At 46.0% G+C, this 27419-nt stretch overlaps 2 protein-coding genes across 4 annotated transcripts in view; one reads left to right on the plus strand and one right to left on the minus strand.

The window, feature by feature from the left end:
• The window catches only part of PABPC1L (poly(A) binding protein cytoplasmic 1 like), a 28666-nt gene extending 25489 nt beyond the window's left edge, over window positions 1-3177 (plus strand). Inside the window, exons 10-12 of one of the 3 annotated variants that reach the window (XR_010125120.1) lie at window positions 582-675; window positions 2045-2134; window positions 2617-2631. Coding sequence is in view for 1 of the 3 variants with exons in the window: in XM_063659028.1 (XP_063515098.1) it covers window positions 582-675; window positions 2004-2134; window positions 2617-2685 (294 nt within the window). In the remaining 2 variants the exon portion in view is untranslated. Of the gene's footprint in view, window positions 1-581; window positions 2135-2616 lie in introns of those variants that run through there. The other 2 variants (XM_063659028.1, XR_008496061.2) reach the window with 2 other exon arrangements.
• A 2969-nt stretch (window positions 3178-6146) lies between these two features.
• Window positions 6147-26515, minus strand: TOMM34 (translocase of outer mitochondrial membrane 34). Its single transcript, XM_054466794.2, has 7 exons — window positions 26139-26515; window positions 22385-22484; window positions 21069-21221; window positions 17843-18012; window positions 14777-14924; window positions 7385-7511; window positions 6147-7141 (listed from the first exon to the last, which is right to left on the minus strand). The coding sequence occupies exons 1-7, from the start codon at window positions 26263-26265 to the stop codon at window positions 7037-7039; spliced, it is 930 nt and encodes a 309-aa protein (XP_054322769.1). The 5' UTR covers window positions 26266-26515; the 3' UTR covers window positions 6147-7036.
• Window positions 26516-27419: the final 904 nt, after the last annotated feature.

The raw sequence follows: 27419 nt of genomic DNA on the forward strand, positions 1-27419 counted from the left end.
TTGAACTCCTAGACTCAAGTGATCCTCCCACCTCAGCCTCCAAGTACGGGCATGTGACACCATGCCTGGCTAATTTTGTGTATTTTTTGTAGAGACAGGAGTCTCATTATGTTGCCAAGGCTGATCTTAAACTCTTGGCCTCAAGCGATCCTCCCACTTTGGCTTTCCAAAGTTCTAGGATTATAGGTGTGAACCACCACACCTGGCCAAAAATGTTTTAAAATTACCAAGATGTGAAAGGGTGAGAGGTGTGCTGGGGTCGTGTCCATAAATCTGCTTGATAAAAAGTGCTTTATTTGGCACAAAGTTATTGGTAACACAGGGCTTTCCTTTATCAATGTTCATCAGGGACCTTTATAAGTTCATAGCACTACAAGAAACGTCTAAGCTAGAAGCATGACTTCGTCTTCTAATCCACTTTGCCCTCGTTGGGGACTCTCCACCCGACCTGATCATCCAGACCTTGCCCTCTGTTCCCCTCCTCCAGTGCCTCCCTGGCCTTCTGTTCACTTGCCAGGGTAAGTGTTTTGAGGACATGCCTGTCCATGGTGATTGAGGGATGTGTCCCCGGCACCATGCAGGTCCAGGAGCCGGCTGTGCACATCCCTGGACAGGAGCCCCTGACCGCGTCCATGCTGGCTGCGGCACCCCTGCATGAGCAAAAGCAGATGATTGGTGAGTGGCTGGTTCTCCTACTCTGGAGCAAGAAGAGGAGGGCTGCGAGCTGGCTAGCCTGCTGGGAAACACCCTGAGTGGTGGTCCAACGTGAGGTCAAAGTCCAGCTTTGTCACCGACCCCCCTACTGGGTGACCGTGGCCAAGCTGGCTCTATTCTCTAGGCACCTATTCTCTTGTCTTAAAACCCTGGTCAGACTGGATGGTCCTGAGGTTTCTTCCACTGCTGCTGTCCTATGACTTTGAGGTTGGGAGACACTCCAGATGTGGGGAGATCAGGGGACAAAGGGAGGAGTAGGGGTACGGTCTTGGGTTTCTGCCGAGAAATGGCCTGTAGGTGGGGGTTAAAGTTCCTCACACCTCTCCTGAACGGGAGGAAGCTGCTGTTCACCAGTTTCCAGTGCTCAATGCAGGCCGGTGGGGAATCTGTGTGTTTGGTAAATACATGATGTTTCCCATAGATTCTGGATTCCTTGTGCAATTCATCTCCACCCCTAGTGTCCATGGCAGGTCCTGATAAAAATTCCACTATGTGAACACAAGCTTGTTCCTGGTTGGCAGGTTCTTTACTGCATGGCCACCAAGACCTCCAGACCCTTCACTGAAGGCCCCCATTACCACTGCCCCATTGTTTCCTCAGCTTACTTAGGGTTTTGCCACATTACCCCTTCCCCTCACCCCGAAATTTTTTTTTTTTTCCTGAGATGGAATCTTGCTCTGCTGCCCAGGCTGGAGTGCAGTGGCACGATTTCGGCTCACTGCAACCTCCACCTCCCGGATTCAAGTGATTTTCCTGCCTCAGCCTTCTGAGTAGCTGGGTTTACAGGCACATGCCACCATGACCAGCTAAGTTTTGTATTTTTAGTAGAGATGGGGTTTTACCATGTTGGCCAGGCTGGTCTCAAACTCCTGATCTCAGGTGATCCGCCCACCTCAGCCTCCCAAAGTACTGTGATTACAGGTGTGAGCCACCATGCTTGGCCTCACCCAGAAACATTTTAAATGAGCTTAATGGAAGTAGAAGGCTTTGTTAGTAGTTCTCTGTAAACATCTTCACTTTCTTCATGGGAAGACCCTTTCCGCCCCCACTTAAGGCACCCAGTCCTGGGTGGGCCCTGGACACATTGCTGAGATGGGCTGACCACCAATACCAGGCCCGGTCATTAAAAGTACCTGATGTTAGAAGATCAAGTGTTAAATGTCATAGCCTAGAAGGAGCAGTTCTGGGAGAAGAACCCAGATGTCCTCAGTGCTCCACTCCATATGAGCCCTGGGATGCTGGGGTGTGAGCTAGGCAGTGCACAAGCCATTAGAGGGTGTTCCACACAGGGGAGCGTCTCTACCCCCTTATCCATGATGTCCACACCCAGCTGGCCGGCAAGATCACGGGCATGCTGCTGGAGATTGACAACTCGGAGCTGTTGCTCATGCTGGAGTCTCCAGAATCACTCCATGCCAAGGTAAGCAGGAGCCTGGGCAGCAGGGAGGCCGAGGGGGCGGGAGGAGAGCTAACGACAAGGGCTGTCCTAGTGGAGCCAATGGGCAGCTGTTTGGCCAGATAAAGTGTTTCTTCTTGCTGATACCTGAAGGCCTGTTGAATCTTAGAGTGGAAGCGGCCTTAGGTAAGGGTTTGCTACTTCAGCCCTTCCATAGACTAATTCTGTGTTGTTCTGTAGGTAGGTCTTTTGGTACAAGGAAGTGTGTTGTGACTCAGTGTAAGGGTTAAGATTTTTCCAGCTGTCCAGCAATGTACCTCTGTGTCAAAGGTGACAGACAGGGCCATGGGATCTTGCAAGCAGTGGTGGATGGGAGGGTTCCACAGAAACCCTGTGGATGGAGGAGGATCCTGTATCCAGGATGCTGAGCCAGGGGGAGGTCAAGGCTCTTCTGTGACCTGCTAAGACAGCTGCACTAAGCCCCCATCACCACTCATGTCTCACAGATAGACGAGGCAGTGGCCGTGCTGCAGGCACACCAGGCTATGGAGCAGCCGAAGGCGTACGTGCACTGAAACCAGGTGGGTGGAATGGTGACAGGAGCAGCTGAGCCTGGGAGAAGCTGTAAGGAAATAAGCAGGGACTGACTTTCACAAACACTGAGAATTGTGCTGTGTCCCTGGCTTTCTCTGAAGCACCAGGGAGTTTGGAGGAAGTCGTGAGAATCAGAGGAGATGATTAACTGTGATCGGAATGGGGGGTGGTGGAGTGAAGGAGGTGCCCTCTTGCCAGCTGCCCTGCCTGGCTTCATGCAGAATAGTTTGGGCTTTCCCGGGGCCCTGCCTGGCTCCATTCTGCCTGCCTGAAGACCTGGCCAGGATGTAACCACCTTCTTTATTGAAGACTGGGTGTCCGCCATACTTTAAAAACACTTATTTTTACCTTTTTATCCTCAGAAAAGGAAATCCTTGCTTCCATGGCTGCCAAAAGGACAGTGTTTCTGGCTCTCAGCCCTAAGGCCCTGCAAACTCTAACTTATTTCCCCATTAGTCTGTATCTATACTTGGGCTCTGTGTGTGAATGAAGGTTGGTCACCCATCCAGCCTATTACCTTTTGCTTTGTGTATTAAAAGTGCTGCAAAATCTGCCTTGCCTCCCAGGAGGCCCTTTTGTGTCTGAGGGAGGTGGGGACAGAGCAAAGGGTAGACATGACTGGGGTGGGGCTCAGGGTCTAAGAAACAGAAACCCTAAAGGAGTGCTGAAGTACACAGAGGGCATATACACAAGAGCAGAAGAAGTGTCAGGAACTGACCCATCAACAGTACAGTGGATGATGACACGGATATCACACAATGGACCAGAGCTACAGGGGCCCCCATCTGATGTGCATGCAGCCCCTGGCTTGGGCACCCTGCAGGGCAAACACCCAGCTGCTTCTCGGCTGGCTGAGGGGTTGTGTGACATAATCAACCCTTGTAGGAACGCTTTAGGGTACCTTCCCAGGTCAGGATTGTCCTCCCCTGCAGGGAATGGGGAAGTCTCTCGAAAAGCTTCTTTGTGTCAGTTAGGGCTCACCTCCCATCAGGGACGTACAGTCCAGGTCTTTGCCCTCTCCTGTACCCGAGCGGCCAAATGAAAGTGGCTACTATGACCCAAGCAGACTGGGTTCTGCTAAAAATTCACCAGCAACAAATCTGACTGAGTCCTCAAGGCTGCTCTGCCACTCTCAGCTCCTCACTCTTCCTGTTCTCCACTCCACAGACCTCCAACGTGTCTTCGCCATGCCCTGCCCACTTCTCTGGCTGCTTTTAATCTGTTCCCTGTGCAGCTCCATCGTCTTCTCCCCAAATCCTGACTGCTGGCATTTCTTTAATCTCAGTCCTGGGCTCTCTCCTTTTCTCATGCCATGTTCTCCTGAGCTATCTAATTTACAAGCACATCTTCAATTTGTACCCAGTCTAGGATGACTCCGTTTTTTTCTTCAGCCCAGTCAACTCTTAAGAGCACCTGAGTCACCTCTCTCACATTCCACCGCCTACCTGCCATCAGCTCCTGGTTATCTTGGTAATACTCATGTCTAAAATCAAGCTTATGATTTAACTAAGTTCTCTTTCTTTTTCATTCCTTGATTCTTTTTTTTTTTCTCTGAGACGCAGTCTCACTCTGTCACCCAGGCTGGAGTGCAGTGACGTGATCTCTGCTCACTGCAACCTCCACCTCCTGGGTTCAAGCAATTCTTCTGCCTCAGCCTCCAGAGTAGCTGGGACTACAGGTGCCCACCACACCCAGCTAATTTTTGTATTTTTAGTAGAGATGAGGTTTCACCATATTGGTCAGGCTGATCTCGAACTCCTGACCTCAGCTGATCCACCCGCCTCGAGTGGGGTTTACAGGCATAAGCCACCATGCCCGGCCTTATTTCTGATTCTCTCTTCCAGTGTTCTGTCTCCATAAATGGCCCCACCATTCTGTTGCAAAAGCGAAAATCAGAGGGTTTCCCCAGCCCTGCTGCCACACCACTTTCTCTCCTCCCATCTTCCAGAGAAAATCCACCAACATGACCTCCTACCAGATCCAAATCCACTACCACTACCTAGTGGAATAAATCCACTAATTTGAGCTAAGCTCAACCGCTGCACTCACTGCCTTCTGCCAGTTAACTGCGTCTACCCTGGCCCTCCGGCGGTCTGTCCTCCACCATGCAGTCCTAAGGCTTCTTTCAAAATGCCTCTCTAATGCCTCATCCTTGCATAAATCCTGCGGTAGCTTCCCATCATTAGAATAAGGACGAGACCCTACATGATCTGCTCTCTGCCCTGTCATTCCCACGTAACGGTGTTTTACCTTCTCTGGGAGTCGGCGTAGAATTCCATCACGACCATTAAGACAGTCACATTGATAGCTGTGTGTCCCTCTCCTAGAAACATTAACCTATGGGAAGCAGAAGTTTTATTCCTCAAAGCATCTCTGGAAAAGACTGAATGATGTTAAGTTTCAAAGATGAGTGATGGGGATGAGGAAGCTTATGTCGTGTTCTTCAGACATTTTTGAAGTACAAAATGAGTAGTCTCTTCGGGTTGTGCCGGCCCCACCCTCTATGTCTTCACTAGCAAATCAAGTTGCTTGCCTTCTAGAGCTCAGAATGATGTAAATCAGTTGTGACTGGATGTCACGAAACCTGCCTCACATCAGTCCTGCCTGCTTATGAGGCAATAAAAGGGATACGGTGCCCCACTTTGAAACTGTCCCTTGACTGTGCCGATGGGGTTTGTCTGACTCTCACTCTGCTTCAGCCTGGATGTCTGTGACAGCTCAGACAACAGACTCATCCTTAAGAGAGCTCAGAGGTGGTGTGCTTAACGCCGAGTGCTGCTTAGCACTATGTGATGGGACCCAAGGGATGCTCAGACCACTTTGTCTACTCTGCTCTGTGGAATCCTAAAACTCTACTTCCATAAGGTGAAAACCAGCCCAGGAAAGGGAGGCAGCCCTTGATTCTAGCTAGATCCTAGAGCACTCTCCAGCCTCACCCCATACCATGTTTTGTGAATTTCATCAGCCCTTTTAAGTCCCTGTACTCACCGGCCGTGCTCCCAGTGAGGGCCTTACACACGCTGTTCTGTCCACGGTGCTTTCCCTCCCCTCTTCACTAGTTAACCTCCCCGTTTGGAACTCAATTCAAGCTTTACTTACTCAGGGACCCCCTTCCCTCCACTGCATCAAATTTCCCCTTTTGGGCAGGGAAATCACTGACGACTGCTTCACAACACTCAGGCAAGCTGCAATTTTACATGTGTGTGGTTGTCTGATTAACTTCTTGCCTTCCCACTGGACTACCAGCCCTCTGAGAGCAGGGGCTGTGTCTATTCACTGCTAGCTCCCTAGCACTATTCACAGTGCCTGGCCCATGCAGACATGTCAATAAATTTGTTCAACAAATGAATGAATGCCCAATAAGCAAAAACTTTTATTATTACCACAGAGTTCCAGGTGCAAAGCTGAAAAGGCATAAATGAAAGCACAGCAGATACTGATGTAGAAGAAAGCTTTTTAATGCAACAGCTTAAACACACAGTTCAACAAAATCAGTTCAAATTAACTTCAACATATTACAAAGAACTATGAAGCCCGGAGAAGGCCACTGTTGGAACAAAAAGCCAAGTCCCTGCCCAGAAAGCATGGACACTGACCAAGGCCTCTCGCCCCCTCCCACCTCTAGGAGGAGCGGCCACAATCACTGGGCTCTTTAAATAGCTTAGGTGCCTCTCTGCAGAAGGCAGCAGCACAGAGTCAAGGACAGCCATCCAAGGGTCAGGGCTCTGCCTTCCCACCAAAGGAGGGCCCGAACAGAAGGCACTGGGGCTCAGACACAGGAGACTGTGCAAGGACAGGACAGGACAGGGCAGGGCAGGGACAGCAGCTGTACACCTGGAGAGACTGCAGCACTGGAGAACCAGCTCAACAGGCTGCTTTGGATCAGGGCCTTAGGTTTATCCCCCTCCTTCCACCCCTGCCCAGGAGCTCAGGTTGTTCAGATGAACTGCAGTGAGGTGGGGTCTGGGGAAACTACAAGGGCAGCACTCAGTCTGCGGCACACTTGGGCAGGACAAAGCCAAATGCTTTGCTGATGACGATCTGTTGGTGTGATCAGCTAGCTGGGCCAGGGGGAATAGGGACAGAGCTTCAGCTTCACGCTTAGCTCTAGTGGGGACCTTTCTGGTACAACAACCACGTCTGTGTTTGACTACGCTGAGCTTAATATGAACAAGCAAAGCCTCTTACAGGGTGGGAGGCCATCAAGGGGCTGAGGAGGGGGCTTCAGAGCTCACTTGGGGCATGCTGGGTTTCAGGAGCGGGCTCTGAGCAGGTGGCCCATGGCTTCTCTGGGTAAGGTCAGGCAGGGGTTCCAGCTGCCCTGTTAGGTTTTTAGTGTAGGTTCTGCTTCACTTCCTGCCGCAACTTCTGTGCAGGACCATTCCTAGGCTCGATCTGTAGGAGGTTGCTGATGTCTGCAAAGCTGGATTTATAGTCCTAATAGAAGAAAAGACAGGAGTTTTGGGGAAGGTTTCCCAGACTGGGGTAGGGATAGCTGCTGAGGCAGCAAAGTGTTTTCAAACCCCAGCCCACAGGCCTGCTCTGAGTTATCCTGGGCCCAGGATGAGAAGGAAAAGCTGCAGATATTGTCTCAGTTTGGCTACACCCTGTAAATGGTGACACTGGCATAAATCTCTAGCTATGTTGGGACCTTTTGGCCAGGATTTTTTTTTTTTTTACCTTGAGTGCTTTGTGGGCTTGAGCCCGTCTGTAGAACGCCTTCACGTTCTTTCCATCCAGCTTGAGGGCTTCTGTGCAGTCCTTCACTGCTTCTGTGTACTGCTTCAGGACCAAATAGCAGAGCGCTCTGAAGGGGAAAGACCATTTCAGAGGTTTCAGTCACTTCTTATGGGCCACCCACATGCCACGCAGTAGTTTGAGAAGTGATCTCCAATTTGCTGAACACCTACTCTGTGCTGGCTACTTTATGTCTTCTTAAATCCTCACAACAATCCTAGCCCTTTTCATGGATGAAACGTGCTGGCCCAGAACGGTAAAGGAACTTGGGCCAGGTACCGCCAGTACTGAGGGGCAGACCCAGGATTCAAATAGGCGGGGGGTTCATTCGTCAGACTCCAGATCCTGATCTCATCTAGTTCTATCATGCTGTACTGCACTCTCCTATACTGAGCTCTTTCAAGCAAAGAAAAGTTTTCCTGAAACCTTTCCCTTGACAGATTAAAAAATTATCTACTTTAAGGGGGAAAAAAAAAACAACAACTACTCAACTCTAATAATATAATGCTGACATGGGGTGAAATGTAAAGATGTTTGCAATTTACTTTGAAGTGCATCAAAGACAATAATATAGACCAACAGATGGCTAAATAGTGATAAGGCAATGTAATAATACTAATTGTAGAATTTAGATGGTAGGTATATGGGTGTTCAATGTACAAATCTTTCAACTTTCCTATATTTTGAACATTTTCATAATAAAATGTTGGAAAAAAGTCATGTGCATCCACACAATATATTCTGCATCTGCGGGTTCAAAAAAGTGCATGTGTGTATATATCTTCCTCATTCAGATCTAGTCCTTCTCTCCAAGGACAGTCACTAAAAACAAAACAGTCAGATGTCTGGGCGCTCATTACATAAGTTCATCCATTCCACCTCACTGTTTTCAGTGGGTGCAGGGTATTCACTAAGTTGGATGTAGCATAATTTATTTTACCAATTTCCTATCGAGGGGTATTTTTCATTGTTTCCAGTTTGTAAATAAGTGATGCCATGATGAACATCCTTGTGCAAGGGACTGCTGTATCCAAAGATACATACTTTTTTTATTATTATTATTATTATTATTATTATTATACTTTAGGCTCTATGGTACATGTGTGCAACGTGCAGGTAAGTTACATATGTATACATGTGCCATGCTGGTGCGCTGCACCCACCAACTCGTCATCTAGCATTAGGTATATCTCCCAATGCTATCCCTCCCCCCTCCCCCCACCCCACAACAGTCCCCGAAGTGTGATGTTCCCCTTCCTGTGTCCATGTGTTCTCATTGTTCAATTCCCACCTATGAGTGAGAATATGCGGTGTTTGGTTTTTTGTTCTTGCGATAGTTTACTGAGAATGATGATTTCCAGTTTCATCCATGTCCCTACAAAGGACGTGAAGTCATCATTTTTTATGGCTGCATAGTATTCCATGGTGTATATGTGCCACATTTTCTTAATCCAGTCTATCATTGTTGGACATTTGGGTTGGTTCCAAGTCTTTGCTATTGTGAATAATGCCGCAATAAACATACGTGTGCATGTGTCTTTATAGCAGCATGATTTATACTCCTTTGGGTATATACCCAGTAATGGGATGGCTGGGTCAAATGGAATTTCTAGTTCTAGATCCCTGAGGAATCGCCACACTGACTTCCACAAGGGTTGAACTAGTTTACAGTCCCACCAACAGTGTAAAAGTGTTCCTATTTCTCCACATCCTCTCCAGCACCTGTTGTTTCCTGACTTTTTAATGATTGCCATTCTAACTGGTGTGAGATGGTATCTCATTGTGGTTTTGATTTGCATTTCTCTGATGGCCAGTGATGATGAGCATTTTTTCATGTGTTTTTTGGCTGCATAAATGTCTTCTTTTGAGAAGTGTCTGTTCATGTCCTTCGCCCACTTTTTGATGGGGTTGTTTGTTTTTTTCTTGTAAATTTGTTGGAGTTCATTGTAGATTCTGGATATTAGCCCTTTGTCAGATGAGTAGGTTGCAAAAATTTTCTCCCATTTTGTAGGTTGCCTGTTCACTCTGATGGTAGTTTCCTTTGCTGTGCAGAAGCTCTTGAGTTTAATTAGATCCCATTTGTCAATTTTGGCTTTTGTTGCCATTGCTTTTGGAGTTTTAGACATGAAGTCCTTGCCCATGCCTATGTCCTGAATGGTATTGCCTAGGTTTTCTTCTAGGGTTTTTATGGTTTTAGGTCTAACATGTAAGTCTTTAATCCATCTTGAATTAATTTTTGTATAAGGTGTAAGGAAGGGATCCAGTTTCAGCTTTCTACATATGGCTAGCCAGTTTTCCCAGCACCATTTATTAAATAGGGAATCCTTTCCCCATTTCTTGTTTTTGTCAGGTTTGTCAAAGATCAGATAGTTGTAGATATGTGGCGTTATTTCTGAGGGCTCTGTTCTGTTCCATTGATCTATATCTCTGTTTTGGTACCAGTACCATGCTGTTTTGGTTACTGTAGCCTTGTAGTATAGTTTGAAGTCAGGTAGCGTGATGCCTCCAGCTTTGTTCTTTTGGCTTAGGATTGACTTGGTGATGCGGGCTCTTTTTTGGTTCCATATGAACTTTAAAGTAGTTTTTTCCAATTCTGTGAAGAAAGTCATTGGTAACTTGATGGGGATGGCATTGAATCTGTAAATTACCTTGGGAAGGATGGCCATTTTCATGATATTGATTCTTCCTACCCAGGAGCATGGAATGTTCTTCCATTTGTTTGTATCCTCTTTTATTTCCTTGAGCAGTAGTTTGTAGTTCTCCTTGAAGAGGTCCTTCACATCCCTTGTAAGTTGGATTCCTAGGTATTTTATTCTCTTTGAAGCAATTGTGAATGGGAGTTCACTCATGATTTGGCTCTCTGTTTGTCTGTTATTGATGTATAAGAATGCTTGTGATTTCTGTACATTGATTTTGTATCCTGAGACTTTGCTGAAGTTGCTTATCAGCTTAAGGAGATTTTGGGCTGAGACAATGGGGTTTTCTAGATATACTATCATGTCATCTGCAAACAGGGACAATTTGACTTCCTCTTTTCCTAATTGAATACCCTTGATTTCCTTCTCTTGCCTAATTGCCCTGGCCAGAACTTCCAACACTGTTGAATAGAAGTGGTGAGAGAGGGCATCCCTGTCTTGTGCCAGTAGATACATGCATTTTAAAACCTGATTGGCCAGGTGCAGTGGCTCCTGCTTATAATCCCAGCACTTTGGGAGGCCAAGGTGGGAAGGTCACTTGAGCTCAGGAGTTTGAGACCAGCCTGGGCAATATAGGGAGACCCCATCTCTTAAACAAAACAAAAAAGGAAATAAAATCTGATTGTTACTGCCAAAATGCTTTCCAAAAAAGCTGAATAGTTATTGACAGAGCCTATTCTCCTACAACTGTACCAACTTTGGGTCTTAAATTTTAATGTATGCCAATATGGAAGAAAACAGTATCTCACTGTCTTAGTTGCTTAGTTGTGGGTAAAGCTGAACATCTTTAATAAGGGTTTTTAATCTTTTGAAATCAAACTTCTCTAACTTTTCCTTTAACGACTTCTGTAACATTTTTTTCCCTTCACATAAGAATACCTTCCCCACTGCAAGATAGTTAATCCATGTGTTCTTCTAGAACTTTCGCTTTTTACATTCCTGTGATCCACTTAGAACTTACTTTAAAATAAGAAGGTAGGATTCAAGTTTAACTCTAACGTGGCCAACCTAACACCTCTTATTAAATAATCTCTCTTTGCCCCAGACTTTATTATATACCAGATTCTTTCATGTCATTGTTCTCATTTTTTTCTAACAAACTTACCATGAATTTAAAGAAGAAAATTCTACTAGTCCTTTGTGATTGCATGGAATTCATAAATTAACGGAGAAAAACCTTCTCCTTGTAACAACTTAAAAGACAGGCACAAATTCTTTGGCAATCCTCCCACTGAGAGGAGGTGTATCTGCTCTCTCTCTTTGAATTCAGGCAGGCTCTGTGACTGCTCTGACCAACAGAGGACAGGGGAAGGGACACGATGTGACTTCCAAGGTTAGGTCATAATAGGCCTTGCAGCTTCTACCTTGGTCTCTGGAAACACTCGCTCTTGGAGCCTTGAACTGACAGAGAAGAAGCCAACTACTCTGAGGCCACCACGCTCTCAGGAAGCTCACGCCAGCACACATGAAAAGGCTGCTAAGAAAGTGGAAAGAGGTGCCAGCTTGCTCTAGCAGTTCCATTGCCCAGTCATTTGAGTCAGGCAGCCCGGCAGCCAGACATTCGAGGAAGAAGGCTTTAGAGGATTCCAGCCCCAGCTACCATCTTGCTGACCCTGCATGAGAGACCCCAAATGAGAACTGCCTTTCCCTAATTCCTGACTCACAAATTACAAGCAAAATAAAATGGTTGTTGTAAACCACCAAGTTTTAGAATAGTAGCCCCTGTTTTAAACTTTGAACACAGAAGAATTCCTTTTTTTTTTTTTTGGAGACAGGGTCTCACTCTGTTGCCCAGGCTGGAGTGCAGTGGCATGATCACAGTTCACTGCAACCTCCGCCTCCTGGGTTCAAGCGATTCTCCCACTTCAGCCTCCCGAGTAGCTGGGATTACAGGTGCATGCCACCATGCCCAGCTAACTTTTGTATTTTTTGGTAGAGACGGGGTTTCACCATGTTGACCAGCCTGGTCTCAAACTCCCGACCTCAAGCAATCTGCCCACCTCGGCTTCCCAAAGTGCTGGGATTACAGGCATGAGCCACCGTGCCTGGCCTGAACATAGAGGAATTCTAAGGAAACTAAAGTTTCCTCCCAATGGGCTTGGCAATTTAAAGAAATAGCCAAGTGTCTGGGAAGTAGAGGAATCACAGTGTATCGTGACTTCAGAATAGAAATGTGGTGATTAATAGGGTCATGTGACACTTCTAAAGACTATATTTAAGATGAACAAAATGCATAACTTCAGGCAATAAAATAAACCCCCTTGACTTCTGGTAAATGAACTGACTCTATATCCAGTCAGAAGGGTTTTAATTACAAAGGGGTTGGGAAATAACACAAGTGAGTGAAAGGGAAATAAGCTTTGGAGTTACAAAGATCTGGCTTAAATCTCAGCCACCATGTACTAGTTGTTTAACTTTATGGTCATTAATTCATCTTTCTGAGCCTGATTAGGTAACACAGGACAATGACTTAAGCTGAAGAACTGTTGTGAGTACAAATGAGATTCTTATGACAGCTGTTTCAGGGCTGGCAAGTTGTAGGTGCTATGCACTCAGATGTCACCTGCACAAAGGGAGCCAAAGTAAGCCAAAGCCTGGGCACTGTGTCATTCAGATGGGCGTACATGAGGTGGAGCATTAGACTATGTCCAAGATGTTCCAGGACATGGTAAAATGTTAGCCACAATGGCTAAAAATTCAGTTTTGTCATTAGTCCTCTAGATTAAATTATAAATCCAATGCAATCACAACCAAAAGCTGTCCAACAAGACATTTTTTGGAGTTTGCCAAAATGAACCAAAGGTTTAGCTAGAAGAACAAACATGGGAAAATACTAGGAATGCTCTGATTAAGAAGAATGAAGAAAACACCAGCCCTATAAGATATTATAAAGCAAAAGTAATTAAAACAGTGTGGCACAGACACCTTCATGAAGAACAGTATCTAAACAAGACAAAACACAGCTCCAAATGTGGTAATGATCCAGAAAAATGAGTTAATGGAGGTGTCCAGCAGCATAAGGTAAGCAAGGTGAAAGAGGGCCCAGAGATAGAGGAGTTAGAAGATGCCGCACAAATATGGAACAAATAGGCTGCAGGCTTCTTTTTCAAATTAGTCTGGCAGATTGAGGCCCCTCTGGTCCAATCAGCAATAAAACCACATAAAACCACAGGTGCAAAATTCCAAAATATAAGCTTTAAAACTACAAGTTCTCTTTCCAACTCATTGGGCAGCAAAACCCGATCTGAACTGACATGAAGCTATTTAGTTTCTCTATTCCACCCCATGTGAACATGGAATTTTCAAGTTTCACTGGCAGAAATACTAATAATTAACTTCTGCAAGCTGCCCCAGACGCTGCTGGGGTGTTACATAATTCAGACCATATTACCTAACTAAAATGGGAAACACTTCTTTTTTTTTGTGACAGAGTCTCGCTCTGTCACCCAGACTGGAGTGCAGTGGCACAATCTTGGCTCACTGTAACCTCTGCCTCCTGGGTTCAAGTGATTCTCCTGCCTCAGCCTCCTGAGTAGCTGGGATCACAGGCATGTGCCACGGCGCCCAGCTGATTTTTTGTATTTTTAGTAGAGATGGGGTTTTGCCGTGTTGGCCAGGCTGGTCTCAAACTTCTGACCTCAAGTGATCCTCCCGGAGCCTCAGCCTCCCGAAGTGTTGGGATTACAGGCATTGAGCCACCGTGGCTGGAAAACACATTTTATCTCAAGAGTTTGGAATAAGGAACAATGTGTCTATATTAGATCCAAGATTTTTAAACTAGAGAGTGATATGTGTATGCTGGTAGGGAAGGATAAACAGATTTCTAACATTTTATAATAAATGTTTTATACTAAGCATTTGGTTTTGATGTGGTCTCTTGCTGAATGTTTCAAGCTTCTGAGAGTAAAAGTAACAGGAAGATCTTGTTGAAGTCAGATTCCAATTCTGGTGCCAACATTTACTGGCTGGCTGAGTTTAAGGCAAAACCCTTCCTTCTCTGAGCCTCAATTTTCTCAACACTAAAACAGAAAGACCACCTATAACTCCGAGCATTGTTGCAGAACAATCACTCCTACACAGTGAAGGGACCGCACCCTGGCTCCCAGGTTCTCAGTCAGTGGTCACTGACGGCAGCTCCTGGTGCAGGGCTTTCTACAGGCCCACAAGTCTAACCTTTCAGGCTAGAATGTACCCGTCCTTCCTGCTCTCATGCCAGGCAATGGTTACTTCACACTTTGGCTTCTGGGCCAGTGCTCTCAGACAGAAATGGTGCCAAAATTTATAACAGGAGGGTCTTGGAGAAGGGTAGGGAGCAGCGTGGTGGGGTGGACAGGCTAAGAGACTTGTGTTAGGGTTGTGTTTGCAGAGCAGGCACACTGCTTTTAGTTACATTGTATGCTTATGAAAATTCTGGGGACAGGGGCCAACAAAGCCCAGGCTACCATTTAGCATCCCTCAGTTTCTACCCTTTTGAGAGAATGAATGCCACTGGCCATGTCTAGCTCACAACATGGATGCATGTTTTCAGCCATAACATACTTGACTAAATGCTAGGGATGAAGGGCCCATTGCAGTCCAAGAGAAGACTATGGAACAAATGTCCTGAAATGCCCCAGGCCAGCAGCTGTATAGGAGATACCTGTTGCTGTACGTGGCAGATTCCAGGTTACTACACAAGAGGCTTTCACTGTACTTCTCAATAGCTTTCTTATGGTTTCCCTTCTTTACAAGCTCATTGCCTTCTTCCTTCAGAACTTTGGCTTTCTCCACATCCCCAGCAGAAGGCACTAGATACAAATTCAGAAGAGGAAAAAAACCATGGAGCAGCACCCAACTGAGATCAGTGAGGTCTCTTCAGCATCGTCCCTTCCAAACTGACTACAATCCTCTCCCCCAGAGATTTCCTCCCCTGTTGTAAATCATCCTTCCTGATTAATGGCTTCCCCCAATTAATAACTTCTGGGCAATTCAACAGTTTTTCGTCTAGAAGTTGGGGACTCCTGATATAAAAACATTTTTGCATGCACATAAAAATATATAAATGATAAAAAGCAACTCAGGTTCTAGCCTTGGCACTGCCTCTTGGTAGGTGGAAGATCTTGTGTGACCTACCTAACTTTTGGACCTCAATTTCCTCACCAATAAAATAGGGCAATACTAATTCCACAGATGGCTATTTTCAGGGTCAAATCTGAGAGTATGTAAGAAAGTACAGAACACACTATAAACTTAAAGCAGGACAATAAGTAAATAAATATTAATAAATAAACATCTGGTAAAGAAAAGGTATAGCTTCTGGGCTATGAGGAAAGGGGAGAAGAGCCCGCTATTCCTCATTTCTGGTTTGGGCTGAGCCTGTGAGTATCCTCCCTCATCTAACACATGCAGCTCTGCTCCAGCCTTCAAGGAGAGGAAGCAGAGAGAACAAGGTGAAATCCAAGCTGCTCAACTTGGTGTTCAGGCCCTTCACTGCTTGGCCCCAATTAATTATTCAAGCCTCGGCTCCATATCATCTGCTTTTCAAATTTTTTAAAACTATCTTTATAAAATACTAAATATTTATGACCAGGGTAAGATGATAGGTTTACACCATGAATTCATCGCCCGGTTTAAGAAAAAGAACATAACTAGAACCTTTGAAGTCCTGGGGGACCTTCCTCAATTCAATCCTCGAAACTATTATCCCCAGTTCTGTGCTTCTTCCCCACCTTTTTAAACAGTATAACTATATACAACAGTACCCACAGACCATTTGCTGTTTACTTTGTTTTTGAACTTCATACAGAAGAATAAGTCTGTGTATTCTTTTATGACTTGGTTTTTCTTTTTCCCCTTAATGTTATATTTCTGAGATTCATCTGTGTTGATGCACAGACCTGCAGCTCCTTCATTTTCATTGCTGCCATACCAAAGCTGAATTGTCCATTCTCCCATTTATGGAGATCTGGGTTATCTCCAGTTGTTTTTGCTATTACAGTCTTCTACGAACATTTGTGTGTACGTCTCCCTGTGCACGTGCACACAGGTTTCTCTCGAAGTAGGGCTTCAGCTTCACTGGCACCCTGCAACACACCACTCTGCAGTCATCCTTACTCCTACTGTTCCCCCCATGCACTTTCATTCTCCAGCTCTCTCCACTGTCTCTGCCAAGAATTCTCCTTCCTTCCCATCTGATGACCTTCTTCAAGGTCCAGCTCAAGGCTCCACCTCCACTGCCACCCCTTCTGAGTCTCTCCCCGACTCCCTCACGCACTTAAGTCAGTTTCTATCCTGAAATCCTCAAACACTAAGACTCTAAAAGCACATGTTCCTCCTCCTTGTGTTTTAAGACACTGTTTACATGTCTCAGTCCCTCAACTGAGGGAGAGGTCCCTGAGGGCCAAGACTACCTGTCGTCTGTGTCACACTGCTTAGCATACACATGGCTTGGAACACATGGCTCAGTGACCCTGAAAGAATGAAATCAATGGTAGGTGCACTGATTGAAAGAATGAAATCAATGGTAGGTGCACTGATGCCATCAGGTTCATTAGCACCCCACATTTTCATCCTAGAGAAGAGTGGGGAACACTTACCAGGCTCCCACAAACCAGAGTGAATGCTACCCATGACCAGAGAGGCGTTCTTCTGTAGAAGGTGAGTAACTCTTGTCCTCCCCTAACACCTAAAGGTCACTTACACATGGCAGGGCTCCATCTCTGATCCCTTCTGCACCTCTAGCCTGAATCCTTAGCTTGCTGGGCTGGGACCATTCCCCTGGAACATTAAAAGAGCTTCCTAGTGCCTGACAAATGGCTTCTTCATTTCATATAGTTGAGGTGAGGAGTCTCCTGTTTTTGGCTGCCCAGCTTGGATCTCCTTTCTCTTCTTCATGCTTCTCCAGGGATTCACACAGTGTACATGCTCCTGGGAAGCATCACCCTCTAGCTCTGGAGGTGGGGCAGGTGCCTCAGGGGTGACCTAATCACAAAATCTCATCCCCCGGTTATGGTGTGTACTTCAGGGAATGGCCTGTGACCATGAAGACCAGAATCGATTGAGAAAATATGTGAGCTAGAGTTTTTAGGGGAAAAAAAATCCTATCTTTTCCTAGTGAGCTATCAGAGGAAGACTTTCTTTCTCTGGGTCATGAGGCATGGGCTATGGATGTGAGGCCGGGAACTGCTATAGCTATTTTGCTACTAGGAGGGAAGCTTGCCAAAGACAAAGCTGACACACAACAGAAAATAAAGTTGAGATAAGTACAGAAAAATGGAGTTAGTCTGTTAATACACTGAGCTGCTGGAGCAAACTTTGCCTGAATTCTCTCTGGATTTTTCAGTTTTATGAGCCAATAAATTCCCTATACTATTTTTACCATGTTGAGCTTTCTGTTTTTGCAACCAAAAACATCCTAAGTACTACATCCCAAGTGCTACCAGAGGAAAGAGAAGGGAACTCACACTGCATGCCTATGTGCCAGGCTGGGAGTTTTATGTGTCTTATGTCATTCAGTCCCCATGGTTGTGAGGAAGACTTTATCATCACCCTCACTATACAGCTGAGAAAACAATCTCTAAGAGGTGAAGACTTCTATTTTGTTTTATACTTTGTTCCTAAGATTATTTTTATAACTCAGCTAAACAATGCCAATTTTTGCAGGACTACTCTAAAGAAAAGAGATAGCGGGAGATTGCGAGACTCTGGGCAGTGAGTCACAGCTTACCTCTGTTCTTTGTAGCTGTGGTTTCTTTGGATTTGCTTTTAGCCATCTCTTTGTGGTTCTCCGAAGGCAAGGAATTCCACCTCTTCTGAGCTGAAACAGGCACCAAAGGGATAGAGGGCAGCTTCAGGCGCCACTCAGGCCCAAGCGAGTCCATGAGAGCTCTGGTCATTCTGGAAAAGAAGGCAGGATTGCAGGGAGGATTCCAGCTGGGTCAAGAAGATACTTCTCCTTTCACACACCCGTGGGAGGTAGGCCTTTTCAGAAGAGCCAGAGCTGCCACCCTCCCCCTGGTCGGAACCACCTCTTTAGCTCCTCCAACATGTGCAATACAGGAGCAGGAGTCTGCCACCCATAAACGCCATCTCAGATCAGTCCCCATGACATTCCTTGAGCTTGGTCAAACTATGTTATCTTTAAAGTGGTGATCTGTTGCTTGTTAAGGATACTTAAACCATGATCAAAAAAACTATAGTTTCTCCAAGAAAGAATTGTACGTTTTGTTTCATATTTTATCAATGAATCAAGTACACAACCATGCAAGCACCTGACATTTGTTTAATGCTCAGGCTTTTTAAAAAACACAAAGCTTACATCATTCTCAGATCTTACAACTCCTCAGGGGTTCCCAATTCCCTAGGCTAATGTGGCATGTGAGATCTGGTCCCCACCCTTTCTTGTCCCCCCTTCACTGTGAGCCACATTCCCTTCTGATCCTTCTGTTCAAGACTTTGCACATGCTTTTTCCTCTACCCAGAACAACCATTTCCATTTTGGAAAAAGATTGCCACCTTCCAGGCCCGGCTAACTCCAACTTATTCTTTAGATTTCAGCTTAAAATGCCACCCAGGGACCAAGTTCATTCTGTCAACTGATCTCCAGCACCTGGTATGTCACCTAGCAACCACCAAGGCCCAATCAGTTATGTGTTGAATGAGTGAATAATGCTAACTGTATACTTTTTCTGCTCCTACAACCATGTTTCCTATATTACAAGAATAAAAACCACAGACTATATCACTACAAATTCCAAGATGTCTCTGGCTAGGCTGTTTTCCTGGCAGCCAAGCTATTTCAAACCTCTGCTCTCCTCAAACCTGTTCCCTGGCCCTTCCCCTTTTTTAGAGCAAACTTCCTCATACCCCAAATACAAACCTATCTGCCTGGGTGCCCAATCCTTCCTATTTCTCTCCTGTCACAACAGAAGAGACAATGGGACCAATCCACTCACTTAAGCTCTGGATCCCATCTCCTCTTGCCTCTTTCAGGGACCACACCCAGGCAGCACCTCCCTCTCCCACATCTTCATCCTTCCTCTCTACTAACTCCAACCATTAGCATTTAAATCCCTTTAACTCTTTCCTCACCTAATAAAACCATACTGGACACCCCTTGCCATCACAGGTATACTCCCCGGCTTCCCTTCAAGCCTGACTTTCTGAAAGCATTGCCCTCTGGCTCCCGATCCCACTGACCAGCTTCCATCAGAGCCACCCGTGACTTCATTGCTAAACCTTTAATGTAAGCTCCTTGGAACACCTGACACTAATGATGTCTCCATCCTTCTTGAAATACTCCTTCCCTTGGGACATAAATGCCCTGTTTCCTCCCACCTCTCCAGCTGCTGTTCCTCTGTAAGTCCCTCAAATGCTGGAGTTTCTCAAAGCTCCATCCTCTTCACACTTGCTGTGATGTTCTTTTTCTCTCTCACAGCCCTAATCCACCTCTACGCTGATGACCCTCAAATCCGTATGTCTGGCCTGTATTTTCTTCCTTTGCTCCATGTAAATACCCAACCGTCTTACTTAGAATCTCTAGTCTTATGTCCCACAGTCACCTCCGACTGAATGTCAACAATCTGAGTGTCTTCTTCTATTCCTCCCTTCTCACTACCCCGCAACCACTAAAGCTTGTTGATATACTTCCTACATGTCCCCTGACTGGTCCCATTGTTTTCTCTCCACCCTCTCCCCTGGATTGCTGCATGGCTCCTTTCTAACCTGTTGACCTTCACATCATCCCTCAACATGGCAGCAAAGAGCTTTTCTCTAAAATACGTATCTGCTCATGTTGCTCCACTGCTAAAGACCTTTTCATAAAGCCTGACTTGCTCAGGATTAAATCCAAGCCCTGAACACCGAGTCTCGTGTGACTTGGCCTCACCAATCTGTCCCAAGCTGAGCTCCTGCCTGCAGCACCATGTGAAACCGACTTCTTACAATTCCTGTGATCTGTCACACTTGCTCACCCTTGCACACACTGCTCTGTCTTCTGGCTAACCCCCTACCCCATATCTCTCAGTCTTAGCTCACCTCCTCTGAAAAGCTCTCTCTGGCCTCCCCCTCTCCCTCTCAGCTAGCTAGGTGGCTCCTTTCTGGCCTCAGAGCCCCCTGTGCTGCCTCCTACCATGGCGCTTATCATGTTGTATTGTGCTTGCCTATTACTGACTGGTGTCCTCCTTGAGACCGGGACCTCTATGAGGGCAGGAAGAGGTATGTCTCAGTCATCAGCCCAGGTCCTAGAGCGAAGTCTGTCACAGAATTGGTAGATTTTGTGGAATCAGATAAAAAGGAGGCAAAGAGAAAACAAAGAATGCTGGCAGACAAGTCAAGCCAGAAATAAAGCACTAAATACATACCATGAAGTCCTGTTAAGGGTTTGCTATTAGTGTAGTGTTTGGCTTTTTAGCCGCACACACAGAGGGGAAACATGATCAGTTATACAAATGACAATATCCATGAGATAAAAGCCAATAACTGCTCAGAGACCAGAAAGGAATTGCACCTGGGGAACCTCTGGAGGGGTCACAGTGCAATATACTGAACCATGTCCACAAACCATATCCTTTTAGGCTTGTCATAGCTGCTTGGGCTTGTGTCTTATTCTTCCAATTAGTGTTAGCGCTTTGAAGGTAAGTGGGGTCTGTATCTCTTTCTCATTTTGGTATCCCCCACTGAACCGGGCACAACACCTTAAACAGTGCACAATAAATATTACTGTGAGGCACATGTAGGCAAGTATCGATCAATCAATCTTAGTAATTATGACTCCCTGAAAACCTGCTAAATACAAAAGCAGATTTTCCTTTCACACCTTCCCCTACATACCCATCGGGAGTTTTCTAAGTGTAGCCAAAGGGATCCCCTCACAAGACAGACAAGGCAATGGCCCGCAGCCAGTCAAGGACAGGGAGTTGCCGTGGAGACCACCTGCTGGGAATGGAGCTCACCTGTTGATGCCTTCTAGGGCTGACGTCACACTATCATCAATCTGCAGCACAGTCTTATAGTCAACATAGGCCATAGGGTACTTCTCCAGAGCCTCATAAGCAGATGCTCGTCGCAGCAGGGGCTTAATGCTGAAGGGAACCAAGGCCAGTGCTCTAGAATAGGAGGCAAAAATGTCAACTGGCTGGCTGCTGAGCCACCAGGGTTTCCCTACAGTTTCTTCCAGGCAGGGTTATCTGGGGCACTCAGCATACAGGAAGTAATTTCCAGCTGAGAGACATGGCTAAAAACGCCAAACCTCAGAACAGGGATTTTTCAACTTAGAGTGAAGTGAGGAGGGGAAAGAGGGCGGAGAAACATGAATTTTGTTAAATGTGTGTGCACATGCATCAATTTTCATAGTTTCAGTTCCCCCAAAATCAAGAACAAAAGCCTCATGGTTTTCATGCTACTATGTTTTTTTACAGTTGTGGTCTAGTGGGAATAACAAATAAGCTTTGGAGTCAGATGGGGTGGTGTCTGAATTCCACCTCTGCTGCTAACTATGTGACCCAAGTAAATCACTTTACTGCCCCAACCCTCAGCAACTAAGTTCTGGCCTGGGACACATGGTAACCGTACCCCGCAGATTGGTTGTGAACACTCAAAGAGGGAAATCTAGCACAGGGCATGGCACAAATTAATTCAGCACAGGCTCTGTGAGTATGCTCACACCCCTCCTGCTCTCCTGGCTATCACCAGGGCATGAATCTAAAGCAATGTCAGAGGACATCAGATCTGAGAACACATTTCAGGTAAATGTGAGAGTTTAATGATGATAAAAGAATATTAGACTGCTTGAAGAAAAAGAGGTATGAAACATTGTTCAGTGTCCTCTAAAACTGGTCATTCATGAATACCATTTTTTTCCTTTCTCCTTCTGAGACAATCTATTAACCTCTATCCTCCTTCCTTCCTTCACTCCCTTCCCCTCACATACTCCCATCCCAGAAAAACACCTGGGCAAGCCAGTTACTGGTCTGCCACTCCACCTCATTCCCAGGTTTCAAATTGCACAAAGACTTTAAGGCCTGCTTCTAACTGCCCATCCCACTCCTTTTTCGGCAGCAGAGCCAAGACTCCAAAGATGCAAGTCAGGGGCCGTAAGGACCAAATAGAGTCTCCCATTCTCAGTGACCTGGTGAAACTCAGTGACACTTTCTTAATATCTGTCCCAGATGTAATTGATGGGATCCTTCCAAAGAAGAAACAAGCCAGATTAGCCTAGCCTCCTCTTCTGAGACCCTCAAGCATCCCAAAATTACCCTTGGCCACTTACGAAGTGCAATCTTTGATGCAGTCTCTGCAGTTTCCATCCTTCAAGTGACATGCTGCTCGGTTGGAGTAGAGAACACTTTCTTCTTCTGGGTCTGAAGAACCTACCCAGGTAGAGTGGGAAGATGATCAGTTTGGGAAATGGATGCCTCAGGGCATTAGGATACATTTCATACTCAGAGCTCTTTGGGCTTTGTGTTAAGGCAGTAGAGATAACCATAACCTGTTCAGGCTTGTTGGTCTGCTAGGCTGGCGTGTTTGTCATTCTTATGTGACAGCAAGGACATTGAGCTTTCTGCCATTCAAAGGGAACCAAGTATTTCCTCATTCACTCATTCCAGCACTGAACTTGATAACAGACAAAAGATAAACATGAAATAGCTAGCTTCTGCCTCAAAGAAATCCATGCTGTAACTACTTGGGTTTGGGTGGGTAGGTGGATGGATAGGTGTGTATTTTATTACAAAAAGCATTTAAATCCAAGAAAGAAAGAAAAAAAAGAAAAGAAAGGAAGGGAGGGAGGGAACAAGATGATAAACGCATGATAAATGGATTGACCAAAAGTTGCAGGGGCACAAAAGACCCATGAAAGACATGAGACTAGTTTTACCTGGTCAAACCAGAGAGGACTTTGTCAGGGAAATGATAATTGAGCTGGGTGTGATGGGAGTACAGAGAACTTAATCAGGAAAAAGCCTTAAGCTACCCCATGGGGAGAATTATTAGACATTTTTCTAAGGCAGTCCTTACCCTCAGGAATCGCAGAGGCTCAAGTCCTTCACTGTGGCCACAATGATCTTTATTTATGTATTTTTTTTTTTGAGACAGAGTCCTGCTCTGTTGCCCAGGCTGGAGTGCAGTGGAGCGATCTCCGCTCACTGCAACTCCACCTCCTGGGTTCAAGCAACTCTCCTGCCTCAGCCTCCTGAGTAGCTGGGATTACAGGCACTCGCCACCACGCCTGGTAGAGACAGGGTTTCACCATGTTGGCCAAGCTGGTCTTGAACTCCTGACCTCAGGCAATCTGCCTGCCTCGGCCTCCCAAAGTACTGGGATTACAGACGTGAGCTACCGTGGCCAACCAACAATGATTTTTATTTTTAAAGATAATTTTCAACCACTTCATACCCACTAGTGTGGGCCATAATTTTAAAAAGAATTGAAAACAGGGTCTCTTTTTGAAAATTTTGAAACATACAGAAAACCATTATCTCAGAATCCACCCCTAGATTTAGCACGTTATATTAGTTCCCAACTTTTTTAATTTTGAGAGACAGGGTCTCCCTCTGTTGCCCAGGCTGGAGTGTAGTGGCACAATCATAGCTCACTGCAGCCTCGAACTCTTGGGCTCAAGTGATCTTCCCAGCTCAGCCTACCAAGCAGATAGGACTACAGGTGTGTATCACCATGCCCAGTTAATTTTTAAAGTTTTTGTAGAGGCAGAGTCCCGCTGTGTTGCCCAGGTTGGTCTTGAATGCCTAGTCTCAAGTGATCCTTCTGCTTTGGCCTCCCAAAGTGTTGGGATTATAGGCATAAGCCATGGCACCCAGCCCTTAAAAATTTTTTTGATAAGCTAAAACTCCAGCCATCCCTATCCTTATCCCTGTGCTCCCTCCCCAGACTCACAGAGGCCAGTACAATCCTGAAGTTGGTATGTAACATTTTCAAGCATGTTCTACATTTATATATGTGTGTGTGTGTGTGTGTGTGTGTGTGTGTTAACAGGTAAGATACCATTTTATGTCTATTAAAGCATTTCCTAAGAGGCATCATATTGCCTATCCTTCTGCAACTTACTTTTTCCACTAAGTATCCTGTTGCCATGTTAATATTTGATATCTTTCATTCAATACCAACAATAACAAGCGTTTTCCCCTCTTGTTTTGCCAGGCCCAGAGACGGAAAGTACAAAGACTAGTAAAATACATCCTTGCCCTTAAGGAGCTAAGTATAAGTACCCAAAACCTGTAATCCATCTTGAGTCACCAGAGTACGGTTGCTCAGAAACAGCAGTGGTGCGGTGGAAAGGGCATCAACCCTGCAATCCTGACAAGTCACTCCATCCCTCTGATCATGCGTGCCCACCTACCACATGAGGATACCACTTCATAGACTTGCTGGAAGGGTTCATTGTGTTAGCCTGTTCCCTGAGCTCTCTTCGTGATCAAGACGACTGATCAGAGAAATCAAGAGACTTGCCCAAAATTACCTAGGAAATCTGTAGCAGCAGCAGAACCAAACTCTGGTCCTTGCTAAATCTAGATACCAGGCTAGCTTTTCTATGGACCCAGAATTAACCCATACAAACGTACAAGCGTTTCCAGACCAGCTGGGGTGAGATGAATGAAAATGGCAGCAACATCAATACCTCAGCTTCCTCAGCAACTTCATCAAGGCTGACATGAGGAAGTGGGCCTAAAGGAGAGTTTTCTAGAAAAAAGAAGGGGGCAAAGGACTGGCTTGAAACTGCAAAAAGTGCAGACAAAAAAAAAAAAAAAAAAGAATGAAATCTGGAGAGGATGTGAGGAGAGGTCTAGCAAAATGATTAAAAATTTGGACTTAGCATCAAAATCAAACAGATCCATATTCAAATCGTGGCTCTTCCATGTCTTCACTGTGTAACCCCAAGGGAGCCAATTTAACTCTCTTGGACTCCTCCTTTCTAAGCATTTTATCCACAGATCCATAATAAAGATCAAAGGAGATCGTGTCTAAAATGTCTAGCACACGGTAAAGCACTCAACAGATGCTAGCCAAGAAAAGGAAAAAAAGGAAGGCGGCAAAGGGAAATAGGTACTGAACGGTGACTCACAGAAACCAGGATCCAAGGCTTCTTTCAAAAGTCAAGGCTTTAACCAATGAGGGTTTCTGATTAAGTCACTCCGGAGAAGGGGCTTTGGGCAAAGGTCTGCGGTATGCTGACGAAAGCTGGACGCTGGGAGAACTGGTAAGAATATGCTATTCTCCTGTTTCAAACTCTCCAGTAGCTTCCCATCCAGTAGCTTTCATGCCAAGCTTCCAGTTTGGCATGAAATCCAAACTCCTTAGCACGGTTTAAAACACCTCCACAATAAATAAGGGTCTGCCTTCCTAACTGACCTCATGTCTTCCTATTCCCTGCCCTGGCTCACTATGCTTTGACCCCTGAAACACACCATGTCTATATTGTCTGGGGGGCCTTTCTCATTGCAGTTCCCTTCAGGACCGAAAACCTTGTGCGCTTGGCTTCTCATCATTTAGACATCACCTCAAATATCACCTCTTTAGAGATGTTGCCCTTGATCTCCCACTCCAGTCAACTCTATCACATCACCCTATTTGTCTTCTTCCTAACCCTGATTTTCCCACAGGTCTCGTTTACTTACTGACTCGCTTAAGACTCACGCCCTCCCCACCGCCCCCACAAGAATGCGCTGTCCTTGAGAGAAGCGACTTTTTGTGTCTTGTTACACAGGCGGTATATAACAGCTACTCAACAAATACTAACTGAAAAATGAATTGCTGCGGGGGAGGAGGGTTTAGCTTTCTTCCCAGGGCTCAGAATGAGGCCTAAATAACTTAGGATGGGGGCCAACAGGGCAGTTAACAAGCAGGTGGAAAGAAAGGGCCGAGGAAGTTTCTGGTAGGATGCCGGAGTCAGAAGGGGCTGGAAGGGTGGGAGGGCCGGGCAGGACTGCTGGCCGCTGCGCGAGGCTCGGGCGGTGGTTGCGGGGGTTGGAGGAGCAGGCCCGGAGGTGAGATGGGGGCCGGGGTCGTACCTTGCGCCTGTAGCACCCGCAGCGCGCGACCGTAGAGCGCGGAGGCCTCGGCGTACTGGCCGTTGCGGAAACTCTCATTGCCGGCGGCGCGGAGCTCCTCCACACAGTCTGGGAATTTGGGGGCCATCCCGTGGCCAGGCCAGCGAGTTGGGGGCGCCTTCTGTCCTCCCCCGTGTGGTGCGGAACACCGTCCGGAAGCAAGCGCTGGCGGCGAATATCTCCGCCCCACAGCGAACCCTCGGCGAGGGGGCGGGCCGGGGGCGGGGCCTGCGAGACCTGGAGGCCCGGAGCGTCCCGCCCTCTGCGCGTGCTCTGTTTGGAATTTAGGCTCCCTTGCACGTGGGGCGGCTGCATGCTCTGGGCTCCCTGCGTTGCTAGAACGCCGTGGATGACGCAGGGAAGGAGGCTGGCCCCGCTATCAGGGAGATTATGTCCCAGTGGGGTCCCTACAGGCAATTAACTGATAAGCAAACGAAGACTCTAATTTCATGTGATTAGTGCTGTAAGGAAAACAAAACAGGATAATGCAATGGAAAGTGACCACGTGTGGGCTACTTTAAATAAGGGGATGAAGGAAGGCCTTTCTCAGGGGATAATAATTGAGCTGAGACCAGACAAGATTTAGGGAATGCTGTTACAGCCAGAGGGATGGTAAGTGCAAAGGTTCCAAGGCTAAAGTACCGGGTACCTAGTGCTCTATAGATATTTATTTAATAAATTAATGCACAGGTGGATTGATGGTGTCAAAGTCAACATATAGAGATGAATCTCTAAAGTTTAAATACTTTATTTGGGAATCAAGAATTGCAATTCAGGGCTTACACACAGACCAGGTTGTCTTTGGTATGTCAGAAGAACAAAGAGAAGGTTTGGAGATTTTATAAAACAGAAATGTTACATATTGCTCTTCAAGGAAGTTTACTGGCACAAGTAAAGTGGGAGTTTATCAGCTTTTTGGGGGGCTGGCAAGCTTTGATTGGTAAGTGATAGTGGTGGATAAAACTCAGAATTGTAGCAGGCTGTTTCAGTAGCTATTCGATAAAACTGGTTTTAGGTTACAGCAGGCGGTTTTAGCAGCCAGGCTTGCAAAAAATTACTTTTTTGGAGCCATGTTATATGCCCTGAGTACTTGTTGCCCTGGCTTTTCAGTTCTGTCTTAGTTGAATATGACAAGAATGACCCAATTCGTATGATCAGCTTTCAGAATGGATGAAGATCTTTCACGGAGCGTGACTTCAATTTATCTCCAGCCTCATCTGATGACTCTATGTCCCACGCATT

The sequence above is a fragment of the Pongo pygmaeus genome, chromosome 21 (genome assembly GCF_028885625.2).
Source record: "Pongo pygmaeus isolate AG05252 chromosome 21, NHGRI_mPonPyg2-v2.0_pri, whole genome shotgun sequence".
Lineage (NCBI taxonomy): Eukaryota > Metazoa > Chordata > Mammalia > Primates > Hominidae > Pongo > Pongo pygmaeus.